The sequence below is a fragment of the Podarcis vaucheri genome (genome assembly GCF_965113315.1).
Source record: "Podarcis vaucheri genome assembly, chromosome: 1".
Classification (NCBI taxonomy): Eukaryota; Metazoa; Chordata; class Lepidosauria; order Squamata; family Lacertidae; genus Podarcis; species Podarcis vaucheri.
In genome coordinates, this window is record NC_138759.1 from 110,344,165 (window position 1) to 110,363,036 (window position 18,872).

At 41.4% G+C, this 18,872-nt stretch overlaps 1 protein-coding gene across 8 annotated transcripts in view; it reads left to right on the forward strand.

Annotated features, from left to right (window-relative positions):
• Positions 1-18,872, forward strand: part of SLC4A10 (solute carrier family 4 member 10) — a 160,378-nt gene that overhangs the window by 57,003 nt on the left and 84,503 nt on the right. For all 8 annotated transcript variants that reach the window (XM_082197627.1, XM_082197631.1, XM_082197628.1 and 5 more), the window contains one exon: positions 8,015-8,096. In XM_082197627.1, the coding sequence (XP_082053753.1) occupies positions 8,015-8,096 (82 nt within the window). The remainder of the gene's footprint in view (positions 1-8,014; positions 8,097-18,872) is intronic.

Consider the following 18,872-nt stretch of genomic DNA (forward strand, 5'->3'; position numbering starts at 1 on the left):
TGAGAGACGATGGGGGCAAGGGCTTGGACTTAACTGCCTTTTTGGTTCACTAAAAGGATGGACTCAACTGCCTTTCAAGCTTTTTGGCATTCTCTCTGTGAATCTCAGAGTTCAATGAGAGAATAATTTAGAGAGCGTTTCTCAGGTTTTAGATTAACTACCGTATTTTTCGCTCTATAACACGCACCCGACCATAACACGCACGTAGTTTTTAGAGGAGGAAAATCCGTAGGCATGCCACCCGTAGGCTTTTCCTCCATAACACGCACAGACATTTCCCCTTACTTTCTAGGAGGAAAAAAGTGAGTGTTATGGTGCAAAAAATACGGTACATAGGTCATTACTGCAGTTATTTTATGGCCCATATGTACAATGGTCTAAACCCCGTCAAGACTGCACAGATGTCACCCAAGTTTTCTTGTCTACATACTCTGTAAGTGTCCCAGGTACATATGCACTTGAGCTTCAGTGTAGCCTGTAAGCTGTGATTGTTACCTAACCACGGGGATGAGGGGGAAATTTCATTTGGTCCACATTTTAATATGGAGCTACCAGATTGCATTTGCCGAAATAATAGGCAAACCAAAGCAACAAGCCCTTGGAATTCACACTTCTCTGAATTTTCCAGTGCAGATTTTTCAGTGCCAATGAATGTGTACTGAAAGTGTGGGAGGGTTTTTTGTTTAGTAAAAATTGAAAGCCAAAATGTGTATAACAGTGAAAGTAATGTACAAAATCATGCTTTGTTGGGATAAAGTTGCTTGTAAAAATGCATATGCTAGGCAAAATGGATTATGGAAACGTGCACATTAGGAGATACATGAAAACGCATGCATGTTTTTAGCTTGACTTTTTATTTTAATTGCAAATGCATGCAGAAATGGGGGTGGGGAACTAAATTTAAGACTGGGAAAATGAGAAACTGAGTGAAATGGAAAATGGCAGCTCCATACATCCATTCCCTGCAGTGCTAAACTTTGGAACTGTGAAATAGTTTGGTAGGAAACCCTGCGCATGTTGAGTACATAGGGATGGATAAGGCTTTAGACAGCACATGATGGTTTAATGAAGCCTGAGACATGATAATTAAAGGATGGAGATAATTGTAATGAGACAATAATGTAGGCATTCGCAGTTCTACAACTTGGAAGGAATTTAAATTCAGGATGTGGCGCTGCATGCCACCAAAGGCGAAAAAAAGTTTATGATATTACATGATTTTAAAAATCAGTTATTTTACCTAAAGCTGCTTTATGTTCTTATTTGAGTCCAAGGCAGGTATTTGTTTGTTTTTGACCAGTTGAATTAGTTGAAACCATCAGAGACCTTGGGATTCTCTGAGCTTGTTATATTAATTGACAGATAATTTGTATGGCCCACAGTTGCACATAAAGGGTTGGATCCAATGTCATGAGAGCGGACTTCTGCATATTCAATATAACTTTCCCTTTTCCTCGTCCCCTAATGCCCCTTTCCTCCAGTAAAGATACAAAAATAAAAGCAACAAACCCCCGCTCTCTCCGGCAACCTCTCAAACAACACCCCAAACCAAAAGTCTATTCAGCAGCCTCGGCTTTTATAGCTGGAGTCAGTCAGGGCCCTGCCCTCCCACCAGTGGAAATAGCCTGAAAGGCAGGGATCAGGTCTTCCAGGATTTACAGCCAAGATGGTCTCTCGTTTCATTAGCAGCCTCAGCTAGAGTCAGTCAGTCAGTCAGTCAGTTTTATTGCACATAGCCAAAGGCTGCCGCAATGTACACAGAATAATTCAACAATTAAAAGAAAATATACTGGATTGATACAAAAAACTTGAAACATTTATATTATCAAGACATTACCTACTCTAAACAGAGCTATAAAAGTACCTTAATATACAGGTTAAGACATTAAACAATAAAATTTATAGGCTAAAATTATCACATGGCCACTAATATATTAAACAATAATGTTAATTAATACAATGTGCAATTATATTCGGAGTTTGGTAATAAAGATAGAATATGGCTTGCTGTGGATAGGGTCAAATAAATTCATCTCCTTTACAGTTGGTGGCTACCTTGGCTATATAATTTGCTCTAATTTTCCTAGCGGCAGTTGCAAAGAGTGCTACACGCCAGGTCACATAATTATCTGTGTCTGCGAGGAGATATAAAATCATGTCAGAGGGGTTCTGGCCAGGGAAACTTGTCATTATAGGTGCTAAAAATCGTTCTCTTTCTTCATTATATAAGGGACAGCACAAGATATAATGCATAAGGTCCTTATTTCAAACTTTGATTCACTGGTACTTAGAATGGTGTTTCAGGTCCGTAAATTCAATATGGCATTCCACCAGTATTTCAGTGATCCAGCATTCTAGAGTAGCTTTGCTAACACGTAAGTTTAAAATGGGTATGTAAAATGGCAGCTGCATAAATTGGAAATATATGACTTAACCTTATCTCCACGAAGCATTTATGTCGAAATGCCATTGGTTTTTATGGGGCTCAGCTGTAACACACCACCGCTCTTCTCTGTGCAAGGTTGAATTATGTGACTGAAAATTTATCCCGATTGTGTGGCATATTGAATGCATATTACAGTCTGAGAAATTACTCATTTCATTGTGACGGTGAAAAATGACATGGTCAAATGATGGACTCACCAAGTTGCCACACAGAAAGTGTATTAGATTCTTGAGTATGGCCAGGGTTATCTTCAGTTGTGAAAAAAAAGTGCTAACATGAGAACCTGAAAAAGAGGACTGGATCTTCTCAATTAATTTTTGCTAATATTTAGAAGAAATTATCTTCATAGTTATCAACAGGTTAATGCTGAAATGAGGGACAGGCTGGATCTGGGCTGGGGAACCTGTTTCTCTTGAGATGTTGTTGGCCTCTTTCTCCCATCTGCTTCAGCCAGCATGGCCAATGGACTGAAGAGATGGATGTTGCAGTCTAGCAACATCTGACGGCCACACATTCCTGGGCTACCTGTTGCACTTGAAAAGTGGCTGAGTTTTGGAACTCTTAAGGTTCCTTCCATACAGACAAGGAAACCTGAGTCACTTTGAAGGAGAAGCTGCTGGAGGCTTCCCTGTTCCCCAAGTAATCTTCTCTGTAATCTTCTCCTCACTATGGCTATGGGTGATTATTCATGATAAAAGAGAGAAATGAAAAATAAACAACAGATGGAGAAGGCAGGCCAATGCCTTCTCCGCCCCTGTGAGCATAATTCTAAACCCCTTTAGCTTCCTTTGCCTGTGGGCAGCAAGCTTTCAAAGTTTTGAATAGACCTAGCTGGACTGATGATCACATGGCAAGTGTAATGTGTAGCTCAGCTCATTGTTGCACCATTTTTTGCTAAGTTTGGTGAGGATTATTAATTTGTTATTTATATTATTTATTAAATTTATATACTGCCCTACACCCACAGGTCTCAGGGCATATCTTAGTCCTTACATAACCTGTGAGCATATATGCCTTATATCAGGTAGCAGTATCATTTTGGGATAGAGGAGGGAAATGATTTCTGAAGTACCATGATCTGTGAAGCTTCAGTGAGCTCATATTTTGGACCATGGAAAACTTGATCCTTAAGAGATGGGGCAAAGCAGCCTCTCCCCTCTCCCCTGTTCTACCACAATGTCCCTTGAAACTTCCTTTGCTGTTTCCAGTGACAGCCATCATCCTAGTATGGTTATATGTTTCCTGTGTTTATGGTTCTTATTCCCATTCCCCCATTGTAATTTGGCAAATCAATAATAATATATGCACAGGTGTGTACGTAGGCATGTGTCCTAGAAGATGGGTAGCTTAGGGCCCCACTCTCTTGGAGCCCCCCCAATATACTTTTTCTTAATTGTATTTCACTATTAATATACTTCTTCTTAATTGTATTTCAGTTCAACAATTACTTTGATAAATTACATATTTTGTTATGTGCAGATAGCTTTAGATACCAATTAGGTCCATAAATTACTATGTAGCATATATTCAACACAAAAAACAGCGACAATTTGTTGTTGACAAAGGACAGCTGGACATATAAAGGGCCCCATTACCTTCAGTAGCTTAGGGGCTCATCAAACCTAAATCCGGCCCTGGTAGCAGGAAGGTATACTTACCATCCAGAAGCCATCAGTGGGGTGCAGTGCCAACCCACTGATCAAAAGTGCATCTTTTGCTTCTCTTTGGAAACTCTGAGAATTGTAGGGAATAGGGGCATCCTAACAACACTCAGCTTTCCTAACAAACTACAGCTTGTTTCCTGCTTGGCAGGGGGTTGGACTCGATGGCCCTTGTGGTCTCTTCCAACTCTATGATTCTATGATTCTACAGCTCCCAGAATCCTTTGGGGGAAAACTGTGACTGTTTAAAGTGTTATGATTGCTATTTTAAATGTCTAATGCAGATGGAATTACACAATTCTCAGAATTGCAGAAATGTGGGGTGTGGGGAGAGCAATATTTTTAAAAAGTACTTTTATTTTGCATCACTCAATGCATGGATGGTTTTAAAAATAACTCACTGACTGTTTAGCGAACAAAACCAGTGTCAGCTTAATGCAGTGATCCACTAGCTTGATGCAGAATCGATCCGGCTCAATTGATTGTACATTTAATATGCCTCAGTTCAGGCAGTGCCAAAGGTATACACTGGAGTGAAGCCACTGCTTAAGTCAACAATATATAGCTGAACAGGGCATTAGAATGTTATAAGCCCTTATTCATTTCCAGTATTTATCCTGCTTTCTCCCTTTCTAAGGCACATTTAGTGCCATGTTGTTTGTTGCTTTTGATTTAATGCCAAGAATGGTGTCCCTTTTCAAAAGTTGCACGCTTGCTGCATTAAATATTTGTGTGTCTGGAACTGACTGGCACATCTGTCTGCCCAAGCTAAAGCTGATTGGTGCAAATCTTAGCAGCATCGCAGGCGTGCATTTGAGCGTTCTCTTAGTTTTTTTCTATCAAGAGGGAGGGAGGGCAGAGCTGTCCTCATGCATATGACACGCTGCCCTGGGGAAGATATAAATCTGGAATGAAAACTAATTGCTTTCTACTTTGTTGCACATCCTCTACTGTGTGGTACAGGGCTGGCCAAAAGGGGAACATCTATCCATTAACCTTAATGCAGTCAGATAATAATAATAATAATAATAATAATAATAATAATAATAATAGGGGTTTGTTTTAAAATAATACTTTGGAGAATCTGGACTTAATTGCCCTTTCCCCCTAAAAATAAACAAATCCTCGACTGCTCATCGAAGAGGGAAGGGTTTATTTTATGCAGATGAAACTCAGAGCGCTTTCCTCAGTTGCCCTGTTTTGAATGCAGCAAGACCTTCAAGCAGACGATTCAGGGAAGAAGGGTGACAGTGGCAACAAATGTGTAGATAAACGTTGGGAGCAGTAAACCAATTTTGGATGACTGTGTCATTGTAAGGACCCTTCAATGAGAGGAGCTGAGCAAGGCAATAATCAGAGTTCTCTTTGTCTCAGCAGCGGAGAACACTTCTAACAATCTTTGAAATAATGTGTTTCTGTCTGTATTCTTAGCCCTTATGTTCAGAGAGTAGGCTTGTCTTTCTTTTGCTTCAGTACAATCATTCTTGCAAATGTCAAGGTGAACATTAGCAGGAGTATAGAGCATACTATGCGTGGCTAGTACTTGATGATACTTGATGCTGCATTCTGACAATCCTAAAAGTGTCAAATCTGCAATGAAACAGTGGTGTGGGCTTTTACATGTTGGTATTTAAAAATACAGTACGCTGAAGGGAAAGTCTGGTATCTCACTATAGAAAACGTGGAACAGTAATTTATCCTACATGCTCCCTAATTCTTTAGAGCAGCCTTTCTCAACCTGTGGGTCCCCAGATGTTGTTGAACTACAACTCCCATCACCCCTAGCTAGCAAGGCCAGAGCTCAGGGATGATGGGAGTTGTAGTCCAACAACATCTGGGGACTGACAGGTTGAGAATTGCTGCTTTAGAGTGCTTCAGTAAGTATCCATCCTAAACCCCCCCAAAATGTTTTGGGTATCTGACAAAAGTGCGTGCAGTATCCTAGAGTAATTACCTCCATGGCTATATTCTTCTCGCAAGTCAAAAGCTGTTTTGTAAGCATACATTTCTTAAAGGCAATAAATATGGTTGACACTCACAAAAGCCTTTTGCACATGCACATTTTTCTATATAAAGTGTTCAGTGCATCTCCTTCTATAGGTGCCTCTGTCAGCATGGGAATATTTCCCCATAGGTCTCAATGGAACCCATCTTTTCTCCCTCCTGGTACTGGATTTGTTCAGTCATCCTGCTTAAGGCTAAGTACAGCGAAATGCTCCAGTCATTATTTGGGATGGAGGCCTGTGTGCATAGTGTGTGCCCCCATGCACTACCACTGGGACACCTAGTGATCTCACTCCATTCTTGGTGCCAGACATGTGCCGTTATTTATGCTCTGGTAATGCCTAGGTTAGATTACTGCAATGTATTATACGTGGGGCTGCCTTTGAAGATAGTTCAGAAACCTCCGCTAGTGCAGAATTCAGCAACCAGGTTGGGGGATATTGGGGAACAGAATATCTGAATGTATTATACTAATTCTGGCCTAACTGCATTGGTTACTGACTGGCTTCCTAGCTGAATTCAAAGTGCTGGTTTTGATCTTTAGAGCCCTATATGGCTCAGGTCAGTTATACTTTGTTTTTGTTTTTTTTAAAAAAATAATATTTATTAAAAGTTTAAGAATTAAAGAAAGAAGTAAAAAAGAAAAAGAAAAAGTAAACAATACAAATCGATACATTACAGTACATATAAAAAAAGCAAAAGACACAATACATCAAAACAAAAACAAAGGCAAAAACAATTAAAAACTCATCTAATATTTCCATATCTTTATCTTTCATTAACTTGTTTCATCGACCTCCTCACACCTCCCTTTTTGTGTTCTAGTTATTAATTATTTCAGCAAATCCTTTCCATCTTTCACTGTTTTCTGTCATTTAATTATCTTAATTTATTTTAACCTTATCTTACCATTAAAACCCTAAAACATATTTATACTTAACTCCTTATAACATTTCTCCTAAAGCCATATAATTTCATTCCAACATTTTTCTAACACTCATTAATTTTGCAACATTTCTCTAAATAATTTTTTTTTTAAAAAAACTTTTTTCCCAATCTTCTTCCACCGTCTCTTCTCCCTGGTCTCGGGTTCGTTCTGTCAGTCCTTTCTATCAATTCCATATGGTCCATCAACCTGGTGACCTTCTGTCTGAGGCTCTTAACTCTTTTCCATGTCCCTTCTGCAAATCTTCTTCATATTTATACATGCACTTTACTTTATCTTCTGCTGATCTTGCTCTTAATTTCCTTCCTTTGGCGCTGAGGAGTAGATCTTGGGGAAACTCCAACCTAACCATGTCTTTATTCCTTCTCGACAGGTCAGCCCATTCTCCATAGTCAGAACTAAAGTCCAAAAGATATTTCAGAGCGTGTTTCAGAGTCCCTCCAAAGCTAAAGGCCCCCACAACTCCAATCTCCCCCTCACCCAAATCCAGATCCCAAAGGCCAGAACATCCCTGCATAAGGGGATCTATCCAACTTTCCTTCTCCAATCCAAGCGGGGCTCCATCCCAAGGACAGTTATACTTTGAGGACCGCCTCTCCCCATTTAAACCAGCTTGGACCTTACAACCTTCACTAGAGACTATTCTCTGTCCTGAAGGAAGTGCAGAGGATGATCCCATGGGAGCAGGCCTTTCCAGGGCTGGCCCCCAATCAATAGAATGCTCTTCTGAAGGTGACACACACCTCAGTTTATTATTTCTATCAATGGATCTATCATCTATTTCAGATTTGCTGAAATGGAGCTAGATTTTGTATCTGCAAATGCCAAATTTAAAAATTATTTGCATTTATTTTGCTGATGGATAAAAGGTATCTTGTTAAAATGCTTGTCACCTTGTATTGCTCAAGTCTGACAGCACAATGAAAAGCTGATGTATTATTTTATTTTATTTTGCAGAGGAATGATGAGGAGGCAGTGGTGGACACGGGTGGAACACGCTCCCTTCTCAAAACACATTTCGAAAAGGAAGACTTAGAAGGTGAGAACTTGCGCTTTCTGATTCACAGGCTCATGTCTTTCAAAAGCATCAACCTAAGTCATGTTCAAAATGTCTATGAGGTCACATGTGTGGTGGGTCTGTTGGTGAAAATAATTTTCCCATTATCAAAACCTCAAGCTCTGTTCTTGCATGCATGTATATCCTTAATGAATTATGCACTGATAGTTCTCACTGGATGGGTGCTTAAATGTGTACCCTTTTATTGAGTGGTAAAAAGTATACAGAATAAGAACTCCAGTCTATATTACCTGGAACAATGGATGCCTGAACTTTGTGGCTATGAGTTTGCAACATTCTATTTCGTTTAAAGGAAAAGAATAATAAATTGTTTAGGAAATGTCATAATGTAGACCCAGCGGATATTCTGCTGATCTCTTCACCTAGGGTTGCCATATGTCTGGATTTTCCTGGACGTGATTCCAATGATGGAATTAGCATCTGGGGAGAATTTTGGGAAATCGTCAAACTGTCCGGGTTCAACAACTTTTTGTGTCTGGATTTTTGCTTCTTGGAATATGGCAACCTTACTTCACCATATTCTTCACCTGTAGCATTTTCACTCTTCCTCCTCCTTCTCCCCTCCCTGGTGAGAACTCCTCCCTTTATCTGATCAGTCTCAACTATGGTATAGTCCACACTTGTGTTAACCAGGGTTAATACCAAGCAGGGTTCCATTCGTTTGTTTGTTTCCTTGTTTGTTTGAAGGCATTTATTCCTGTTTAAAGTGGAAACTGAAACCCCATTAGCAGGGTCTCCAAATAAACCTATGAATGAAGACTGATTGCTGTCCTTTATTACATTCTGGAAGCCTTGTAGGAAGTAACAAGATCTGTGATGCCCCCACCTTTGCCCTCTGTGGGCAAGTTGGATGGTAGTAGAAGGGATATGATTAAGGATGGAAGGATCTGTCAGTTTTGGTTCTCTTGGTTTCTCATTTTTCCAATCTGAAATTCAGTTTTCCACATTTTGTAGCAATTCATGCTTTTCTTTTTTTAAAGGAATTCTCACAAAAATTCATCCGTGTTGTTTATTAAGTGCAAATTTCTCCTAACACATTTTTGTATATGCAGGTTGGACTAATGCACACATTTTTGCAAGAAGTTTTCCCCAATATAATGATTTTCACAAACACCTTCATCTTGAGGTGCACTTTCCCCTAATATATGCATTTGGTTGGAGAACTGCATTGCAAAATTCAGATAAGTGTGGATTTTGAAGGATGACCGCATTTTAGTTTGCATAGTGTGAATTTGATAGATTAGCCTCCAACAAGTACTTAGTTGAATTTTTCATCCATCCCTAGCTGTGATCATGATAACTTGATGTCACACAGGGCTTCTTGGAAGGCGGCGGGGGCGGGGGGGAGGGAAGAAGGGCAGTCTCCTTACTCTTCAGGTGCACTATGTGAAGTGAGTCTGCTTCCTCCAGGGCTTTGTTCACCGCTTCCCAACTGGAGGACGCTGCAGAGGGTGGGGTTCTCACTGCTTTCCAACCTGTGAGAAGTCTTAGGCTTGATCTGACTAAAGCTGTACCATTCATGGGAAGCAATCACTGCCATTCCTTGTTGGTGGCCTTTATCCTCTTCTTGTGACAATGCTGAGTGTGGGTAACTTGATATAGTAAATTGAGCAGGGAAGGCACAATGGAATAGCAGAATCCTTATTCTGCCTCCTCTTGCCTTTTGAGCTTCTTCCTTTTTTTTGGAAATTGGAGGCTGACAAAAGTGTGTTGGATATGAGTGAAGCTTGATTTGGAGGGATTTATCACCAGATAATATCTTGTCAGATAACATCACAAGATAATACAGTGTGTTGATTACAGTACAGCACAGTAAGTGCTGAAAATGGACATTAGATTCTTTTTGCTCCAGTTTTTAAAGTACCGATGTACTTTATTCACGCTTCCTGAGGAAGGCAATCCTTTCCTGGCGTGGTGAGGTTTTGACTAGTGGCAGGATGAGGGTCCACTAACCTTTTTGGGCCTTTGGGCACACTTGGAAACCTGAAACATTGTGTCAGGGTAGACAACACCTCAGAACCACACCTACATTTCCCACTGCCAGCTCCTGAACATTCTGCCTCACACTGAAATGCCTCCACATATCCTGCTGGAGACTGAAGCTGCCCCACACTGAACCCCACAAGCTGCTTTCACACATCCCACTTCACCATGTACCCTGAGCACACACTGAACCCACCTACCCTACACTGAACCCTACATTTTGGTCCTCACACTGCAACCCCACTCTGACTTAGACTGCAACACCCACACACATAACCACATACACACATGTTTAATAGAACCTAATATTTAAATAGATTTCCTTTTTGAAAACCAGGAAAATTCAGTGAGCATCTTCCTCATCTGGATTTGGGCCTGAAAGACCAAGGAAAAGTATGGGTTCAAGGAGGGAAAGTTGTAAGACACTGGACAACTGATCACGGGGCATGCCTGTTAAGGCTTCAGCCAACACTTTGAGCCAACTTTCCACTTTGAGCCAACAATTAGAGAGCTTTAACTATGTTCTTAAACAGACTTTTTAAAAAAATGATTGACTAAAAGTAGATGCAAGTGTATAGATTCTTAGCTGAAAAAAGCAGGGGCTGCACAACATTCTACCAGAGTGTGCCGATTTTAGTGCAACAGAGAATCCAATTTTTTCTCTCCAATAGTTACATCTAGAATTTGACTTGTGGCTGTTGTTATTTTAAGCCAGAGGAGACCAATGATCTGCCAGGTTCCAACTGAAAAACATAAATTATTTGTCTCTTCTTTGCACCAGTATTCCCTTGTGGCAACTTTGTGCACTCAGAGCTCCATGGACAATTTTTCTCCTGAAGAATGAGATATTGCTGTCCGTGGCACACAAGGCTTTCTGAAACTTGTGGGGCTTCTTCCAAAGAATCATGAGTTTAAAAGAAGAAGATAAATAAATTCTGGCTTTGGGCCACACACTTGAAAGCCTTGTTAATAAATTAGTTTTTTCCCAGGTAGATCAAGGCAGGAATAAGCTCACTTTGCGTGACGTCCACTGCTACTCATGCTCAGGGAAGAGCCATTGAAATCAGTGGACTTTGTAGTTCATTGATTTGAATGGGTCTACTCTGAGCAGTGGTAACGTTACTGGCACCTTTCAAGACTCATGGGGCAGAAAGCAGGAAGCTCAAACAGTAGGCGGAGCCAGAACCAAAGACATGTGGAGCTAACTTATTCTGGTGTTGTTCCCACCACCCTCTCTGCTGAGTTGTAGAAGGTGCAATGCTGAGACTGAGGGAAAGGAAGCTGAAAAGGAGTGCCACAATGCCCTGGACTGGTTGTAAGTGAAAAGGCAGGCAGGTGATTTGGTATATGGGCAGATTGAAGTTGGTGGGGCACTGCCCCACTTGCCCTAACAAACCAGCCTCCAGTGACTCAGTTGGATCGAGCATTGTGCTGATAATGCCAAGGTTGCAGGTTCGATCCCTGTACGAGACAGCTGCCTACTCCTGAATTGCAGGGGTTTGGACCAGATGATCCTCAGAGTCCCTTCAAATTCTACAATTCTATGATTCCACAGTTCTTGAGTATGACCATAGCTGGATACCACCCTTTGGTTTTCATGAGCTTTTGTTTTACATTGAATTTGAAGTTTTCAGCTGGTGTTAATTTCCCCCAATTTTTGTAACAGCAGGCCCTTTAGCTTTTCTGAAGTACAGATATGGCTCACAAAGTCTGTGTGCATGTGAGAAAACACATCCCCTCCCCCACGGTGAACTGTTTCTGTTAAGCAATTGTATAACACACACACACACACACACACACACACACACTATCCTGTAAAAAAACTGCATTTTATATTTATTTCAGTCTTGCCAGTTCAGCTAAACCTTCTTATTCCTAAAGGTATTATTTCTGGGGTGGCAAAATTTGCGGGTTAGTGTGCCAGACGCTCAAAATTCAAGTAGTTAATAGTGCCTTTCTGTTGCACTGGGCACCTCCAGGGAGGTGAGATTTTGCCTTTCCTTCCTGTTGTGTTAGAGCGGAGGCAATGGGAGAAGCAGGCCATAATGTCACCGTCAGTCTATGCCAGGGCTAGGAAACCAGTGGCCCTTCAGATGCTATTAGACTACAGCTTCCATCATTTCTGATATTTGGCTGGGGCTGATGGAGTCCCACAACATCTGAAGGTTCCCCATTCTTGTTGCGTGATGCTGGTTTTCAGTTGCAGGAAGATAGTGGGTTGCACCAGCAGTGACCTCCTTTTAGAGTCATATTTACTTTTTTAAAAGCAAAGAGACAAGAAGAGAGAGAGAGAGAGAGAGAGAGAGAGAGAGAGAGAGAGAGAGGGCAGTAAGATAGGAAGGAGAAAAAGAGAGAAACCTGTGATAAAAAAAATGTAAGTGAGCCCAGTGAATCACGTTGGCAGAAAAAATGGATCTCAGGTCTGAAAAGACCAAAGACTAGCACATGTCATAGTTGTTAGCTTCCTAGGCCCTTCTGGCTCTAGCCCAGGAGAACCACAAAGCCTGTGTATCAGATTTGCCCCTCCTGTGCAGTATTTACAATGCAAAGCATAATGATTAATGTGAAAGTATTATCTGCAAATCTGAACGATCTCGTGACTTTCTTCAATAGTTGTAAAATCACGAAGCCTTTACTGCACCTACAGTATGTGTTTAGAGCTTTCTTCATTGTCTGAGATGTCTTGATTAATCTTGTGAGTTGAATAGTTCCTTGTCAAATTATATTGAGTGGGATTTGTTGCCTTACAAAACCTCAACATGAGGCAGGGGTGGGACGGCTCTGTTCCTCCAGTTATTGCTAGTCTCTTTTTATCCCTTTGACCATTGTGCATTTGCTGATTGGGCTTGACTCCAGTCCAGCAGCACCCGCAAAGCCATAACTTTAGCTACCCCTGTTTCAAGGTGTCCTCAAGCCTGAAGCCGTCAACATTTGAAAAATAAATTCAAATTTATACTTTCCTACCCTGTGTATGGAATAGGATGCATGACGGACAACTGGCTGTTAAAGAAATGGGTTTATATTTAATTGAAGAAAGCATGACTACTTATTGACATTACGCTGGAAAATTAACAGTGCACCAAACTGGGCGAGATCTTTCATTGCAGATTGAGGCCTTTGTGCTTTTATTTGGTCTTCTTGTGTAGTCACCATTTTGGCAGATAGATCTGGTAGCAACATCCAGATCTATCATCCAGGCAGAACAGATGGTTGCTCAGATCAACAAGCAAAATGTTCAGCAATTGTTTGCATAGGTGCTTAAATCTGGGGTGGGTGGGAAATGGAGCATGGGCTTTTTTTGTTTTTGACTTTGCCTTCAGAACTAATGCTAGCAGGTAACTGTGGACCCGAGGGAGAACTCTCTGACTTTGCAGCAATATGTCTCTTTAATAGAGGAAGAAATATGTTTTCCCAATTACAGTTCAACCCAAAATTAAGATGCATTGGTGGTTTTTCTTTTGCAGGAATGGGGAGCCTATGGCACTCCAGATGTTGCTAGACTCCAACCCCCATCATCCCTGACCATTGTCCATGCTGGCTAGGGCTGATGGGAATTGGCCAATAGCAACTATACACCTATTTGTGTCCTATTGGACATATTCTTCATAATAATTCTCAGTTTATTCTCTGCAAACAGACCACAATAAAGGGATCTGGCCACTTGGATACAATCTCATTGATAAAGACAATAATTAAATGTCAAATGAAATGGCCAAGATCTAGGAAGATATTATAACATACATGATATTGCAAGTTAAGAGGCATTGCTTATTAGAATTTGGTGATGATAATCTGTTGATATTGTCTAACTGGATGAAAGATGGTCTTGAAAGAGCTAAAATTCACCACACGTGCTCAGCATGTGAAGGAGAGAAAACCATTTAGAGAGCTCCAAAATAGCAAGGGAGTTTTGCAACTGGCTTGAAAAAGTGTACAAGGACAGGTTCTAGGAGGGTGCTGTTTTCTTTCCATGGGGCAGGCAGAAGGCAGAACTGATTCTGCTTTAGACAATAGTACTCTCATGTCTCTGGGTGCTGGACTGGTTTTCCATGCCTGGCCCATGTATCTGTAAACCGTGGCGGAGCGGATCTAGTAAATAGTGCCTGGGTTGCGCCCCCAAAGGGGACAGGGCATGGAGGAAACCTGCTGCGGCACCGACGCAGGGCTGTATTTGAACACCCCAATCCAGGAGAGTGGACAGCTAAAACTCCCCGGACTTCTTACGACTTGGGGAACAACATAAAACCGTATCTAGTACTGGTGAGACACTGAGCAATTCAGTTCAGTTTTAACACCCTTTTCATTACCTGCAGTCTCCCAAATGCTGAGATTTCATGGGGAAAGGAAACAAAGGAATTAGGGGAGAATGCTGTTCAAAAAGACAAGGTCCATTAGCGACTGGTTTGGTCTCAGTCTGGCGTATTTGCAAATGCCCTTGACTCCATTGCTATTCATTCCGAGCTGACAGTGCTCATCGTCTGTTTAGCAGAGGAGAGTGGAGTGCATGAGCGTGGGAGCAGAAGCGTGGCCTTCTGCTGTATTCTGACATCTCTGGATTGAGACCTGAATACAATTTCCAGCTAATTGCTTGTGGGATGGGAAAATTGTGTTCGCCTTATTATTCACATATGAATTGCAACTGATAGTGTCATCTTCTTCATTGCCTTTTGTTAAAGGAGGTGAAATAGCAGATATGCATTCCCAATCTCGTTCATTAATGGCCAGTCCTCCATTAATTGATGTTACAGCATCAATGGAAGGCCATACCTGTGTGAGACTTGCAACACTAGATAATATATTTTTTGCTGCCATAAGGAAAAGTGTGAATGAATGGCAAATAAAGCCTGAGGGATAGAGGGGGTTTGAATGATAATATACGCAGAAGCTGGGGAAGTTCCTTGCGCAAATCTGACCTTTTTCAACTTTGCTATTTCAGCGGCGGCCTGCATCTGAGCAGAGGCTTCCACTTCTGACAGACTGACCCACAAATATATGAAAATGAGAAGAGCTTCCTTAGCCCCAATGCAGATGTTATCACCCTAATTTTTCAGCTAATATACTTTGTGACTAGCCTGTCTAGCTGTACGTTCATAATCAACAACTTAAAAAATTATTCACCCATTTATGGTTCTCGTGAGAGCAGTGGCGTAGCGTGGGTTGTCAGCACCCGGGGCAAGGCAAGTAATTTGCGCCCCCTAACCCGTGGATTTTAGTAGGGGCAGAGAGCTGCGAGTGCAAGCGCCCCCCAGATGTTGTGCCCGGTGCGGCCGGCCCCCCTGCACCCCCCACACTACGCCACTGCATGAGAATGATCCTGTTGAAGGAAACGTGGCCCTAAAAGGCTTAAACAAACAAATAAACAAACAGTTTAAAAATCTTTCTCTTTTCTAACTCTGTGGCTGAGATCTCCTGGGTGATAAGGACTCCTTAGGGCTTAGGCAGTTGAATGTGCATGCGTACTCCATCCATTTCCTTTCCTTCCACCCACCCCTCCACATGGCCCTGGGTGCTGGCAACCCACGTTAGGCCACTTGGCAGAGATATGAGAGAAACACCACTTTCTTGCCACACTGCTTTAGTTCGCTTTGGGTCAGTTTGAAGAGCTTTTTTCATGGCGTCGGAAAGCTTGCCACCACCACCGCAAAACATTACCAACTCTTGATATAAAAGAAAAGTGACTCCCTGAAACAAAATGTTGCAGCAATATAGCCCTGGTGTGTATGTGTATGCTACAGTCTGTGATGGAGGGGGATTGAAAATATAAGGTAGACTGGGGTTCCTGCTCTAACCTCGGCCTTATTTCATGTGGAGTTGTGTTTTTTTTAAAAAGAGTTTTGAACATGTAAATTTGTAGCCAATCTGCATGCAAGTCAGTGAAGCCTGAGGCTTCCGCATGCAATTGTGTGCTTGCGTTGGCTTGCAAAGTCTGACAAGGCTACATAAGCACAGCCACAGGAAGACTGATCAGTATTAGTATATGGATTAAATAAATAGTATCCATTATTTCATTATCATATGCTATATAATTAAATAGTCACGCTTTATATGATAGCGAAATTTCCTTCTCAGGAAACTCATCCCACAGCTTCAGGGTTGTAATAATAGAAAACAGTAGTTGCTGCTCCTCTACTAACTAACTAACTAACTAATATATCAGTTGTTATTAGGAGCATTGATTATTTTTATTATTATTTATATTTATTAGTTGCTTTGGTGACTGAAATTGCGCAAAGCTATTTACAAAAACAACAAAAATACTAAAACCAATTACAGTAAACACAATCAATGAAAGATTCACCCCCACACTTGCAATCTGAAATGGTACATCCCCAGACAAGATTTATCACCTCAGTGCGCATTAGCCCTCATTCTTCCTGTTTATTCCTTTGCTCCTGTTCTGTCTTCTCTTGAGTAGTCGATGGCCCATTAGAATCCTCTAATTTCCCTGTTTTATCCTAAATTATTGGTTTCTGTGCTGTAATTTATCATTCAGGAACCCAGAGTTTGAATCCGTTCTTCACAGATGTTCTGCTTTCCCTCCACCCCTTCCTTTCATCCCTCTTCTATAAGAAGGGTTACTTTGCCCTATATCTGCAAACATCCTTTAGGAGTTTTCTGATCCTTTATTTTTTATTTAGAATTCTGCCAAGCATATAGAGTAACCCAGTATAAAAACCCACGCTTGCACCGAACGTTAATTAGTTTCAATCCATGTTTTTCCTGATGAGGCTTCTTTTCTCCTCTTTACCTGGAGGGCTGAATCAAAGCAAAAGGTGGTCAACTTTTTCAAAGGTTTGTGTGATGTAGTGATTAGAGGTCTGGGTAAGGACTGGCAGGATGCAGGTTTGAATCCCATGTAGCTCACAGGTTGATTGTCGGCTGCCCTTGAAGAGTACCTTGGAAGTCAAACGGACACCAAACATTCCGAACCACCAAACATTCGGAACCTCCTGCAGCCAGTCGGAAGCTGCGGAAGTCCAGTCGGATGTTTGGCTTCCAAAAAAACCATCAACTTCCAGTTTTCAGTTGTTCGGGAGCTGAAATGTCTGGCAACTAAGCCGTTTGAGATCCAAGGTATGACTGTATTCAGCCACTGTGTTTGGGTGCAAAATGCCGTTACTGGATTTCTTTCTTTGTGGATCATATGATACCAATCCTCTTCCATCTGCACCAGTTCTCTGGCTTGCTGTTCAATACGAATACCAAAAATGATATTCAATACAGCATGAAAGTCAGGAACTTAATAGCACCACAGTATCAACAATATAACAAAGCTGTTCAATCCATAGCAGTAGATTTCCAATCCTTCCCTCTTTCTTAGCCATGTGCAAGCTCCAGTCAAGAATTGCACCACCTCACGCTAAATAATGTGATGAGCAGCAGTGGTAGACTTTGGCTCTCAACATTCAGTGCTCCTCCACCTCTCGCCTTCTGTTGTTCTTCATTGTTGTGGCACCTTTTCGGCCCGGCATCCAGTGCAGGTGAACGAGTCATGCTCTCCTAAGTCTGCTTCTGTGAGCAGCTCTGAAATCATTTCTCCCACTTCTTGCACAAAGTAGAAGGGATTGATTTCACTTATTTAATAAAAAACAATTGCTTTTCTGCTTCTGGTGCTACTTGGAAAATGTAATGAAGACAGCTCCCATTTTTTCACTTTAATGTTTGACGGACTACTGTATTGCAATATTTTGTTGGAAGCCACCCAGAGTGGCTGGGAAAACCCAGTCAGATGGGTGGGCAGGGTAATTATTATTATTATTATTATTATTATTATTATTATTTATTTATTTATTTCAATATTTGTAAATTCAATATATGTAAATTAATATTTCTGTGCCTTAATTTTAAAAACGCACTTTGGGCAGCGTCCGCCCAATACTTCTTGTCACCTGAGGAGGAAGAGCAGCTTGTGACCTTCCCCCACCTGCAAGCCAAGGTGCACGCTACCCAAGACTGAGGGAGAAAATCCCAGAACTGCTTCTTTCTGGGAGTAAACATTCAGCAATAATAAATTAAATAACTTTTAACAATTGGCTGTTCATTTGCGACACTGAAAATCAGATGCCTGAGGCAGCTGCCTCACTCTGCCTAATGGTATGGTTGGCTTGGGACAGTTTGTTTTTCTTATGCACTCTCTGTGCTTGAGATGCTTTAACTGTTTAACATACCATTTCTTAACCTATTTTGTGAGCGTTGCAGCCTATTTAGCAACTGGCCTTAATAAGCGATCCATGAGCAAGTGGAATGGCTGAGTTTGCAGACCATGAGACTCTTCATCTTGTGGTTTGAGCCCCACACTGGGCAAAAAAATTCCAGAATTGCAGGGACTTGGACTAGATGAGGGACCCTTGTGGTCCCTTCCAACTCTATAATTCCGAGTCTTATGTGTAGTGGAACCTGAAATGAGGATGGGGCGGTTGGTTTGTCCATTCTCCGTTGCAAACTGTAAAAATAAGTAGCTGAAATGGAAGAAAGAAGTCGTGTGCTTCTTGATTCCTCCAGTTTGCTTCGGAACCCCATGAGGACCCAAGTACATAATTTGCAAAGATGTAAAATGTATATAAGCGATGTAAAAACCACAGCAGTATAATCCAAATCCATTTTGCTCGCCACTGTAAAGCAGGATAGGGTGGGAAGGCAGGGATGACAGAACAAGACCAGCATGGTTTTTTTTACTGGCGTGCTAGGAGCTTGTTTCTATCTGCTTCTGCAGAGAATTATTGTCAGTCCCAAATTTCTTTGACGTTTCATGAC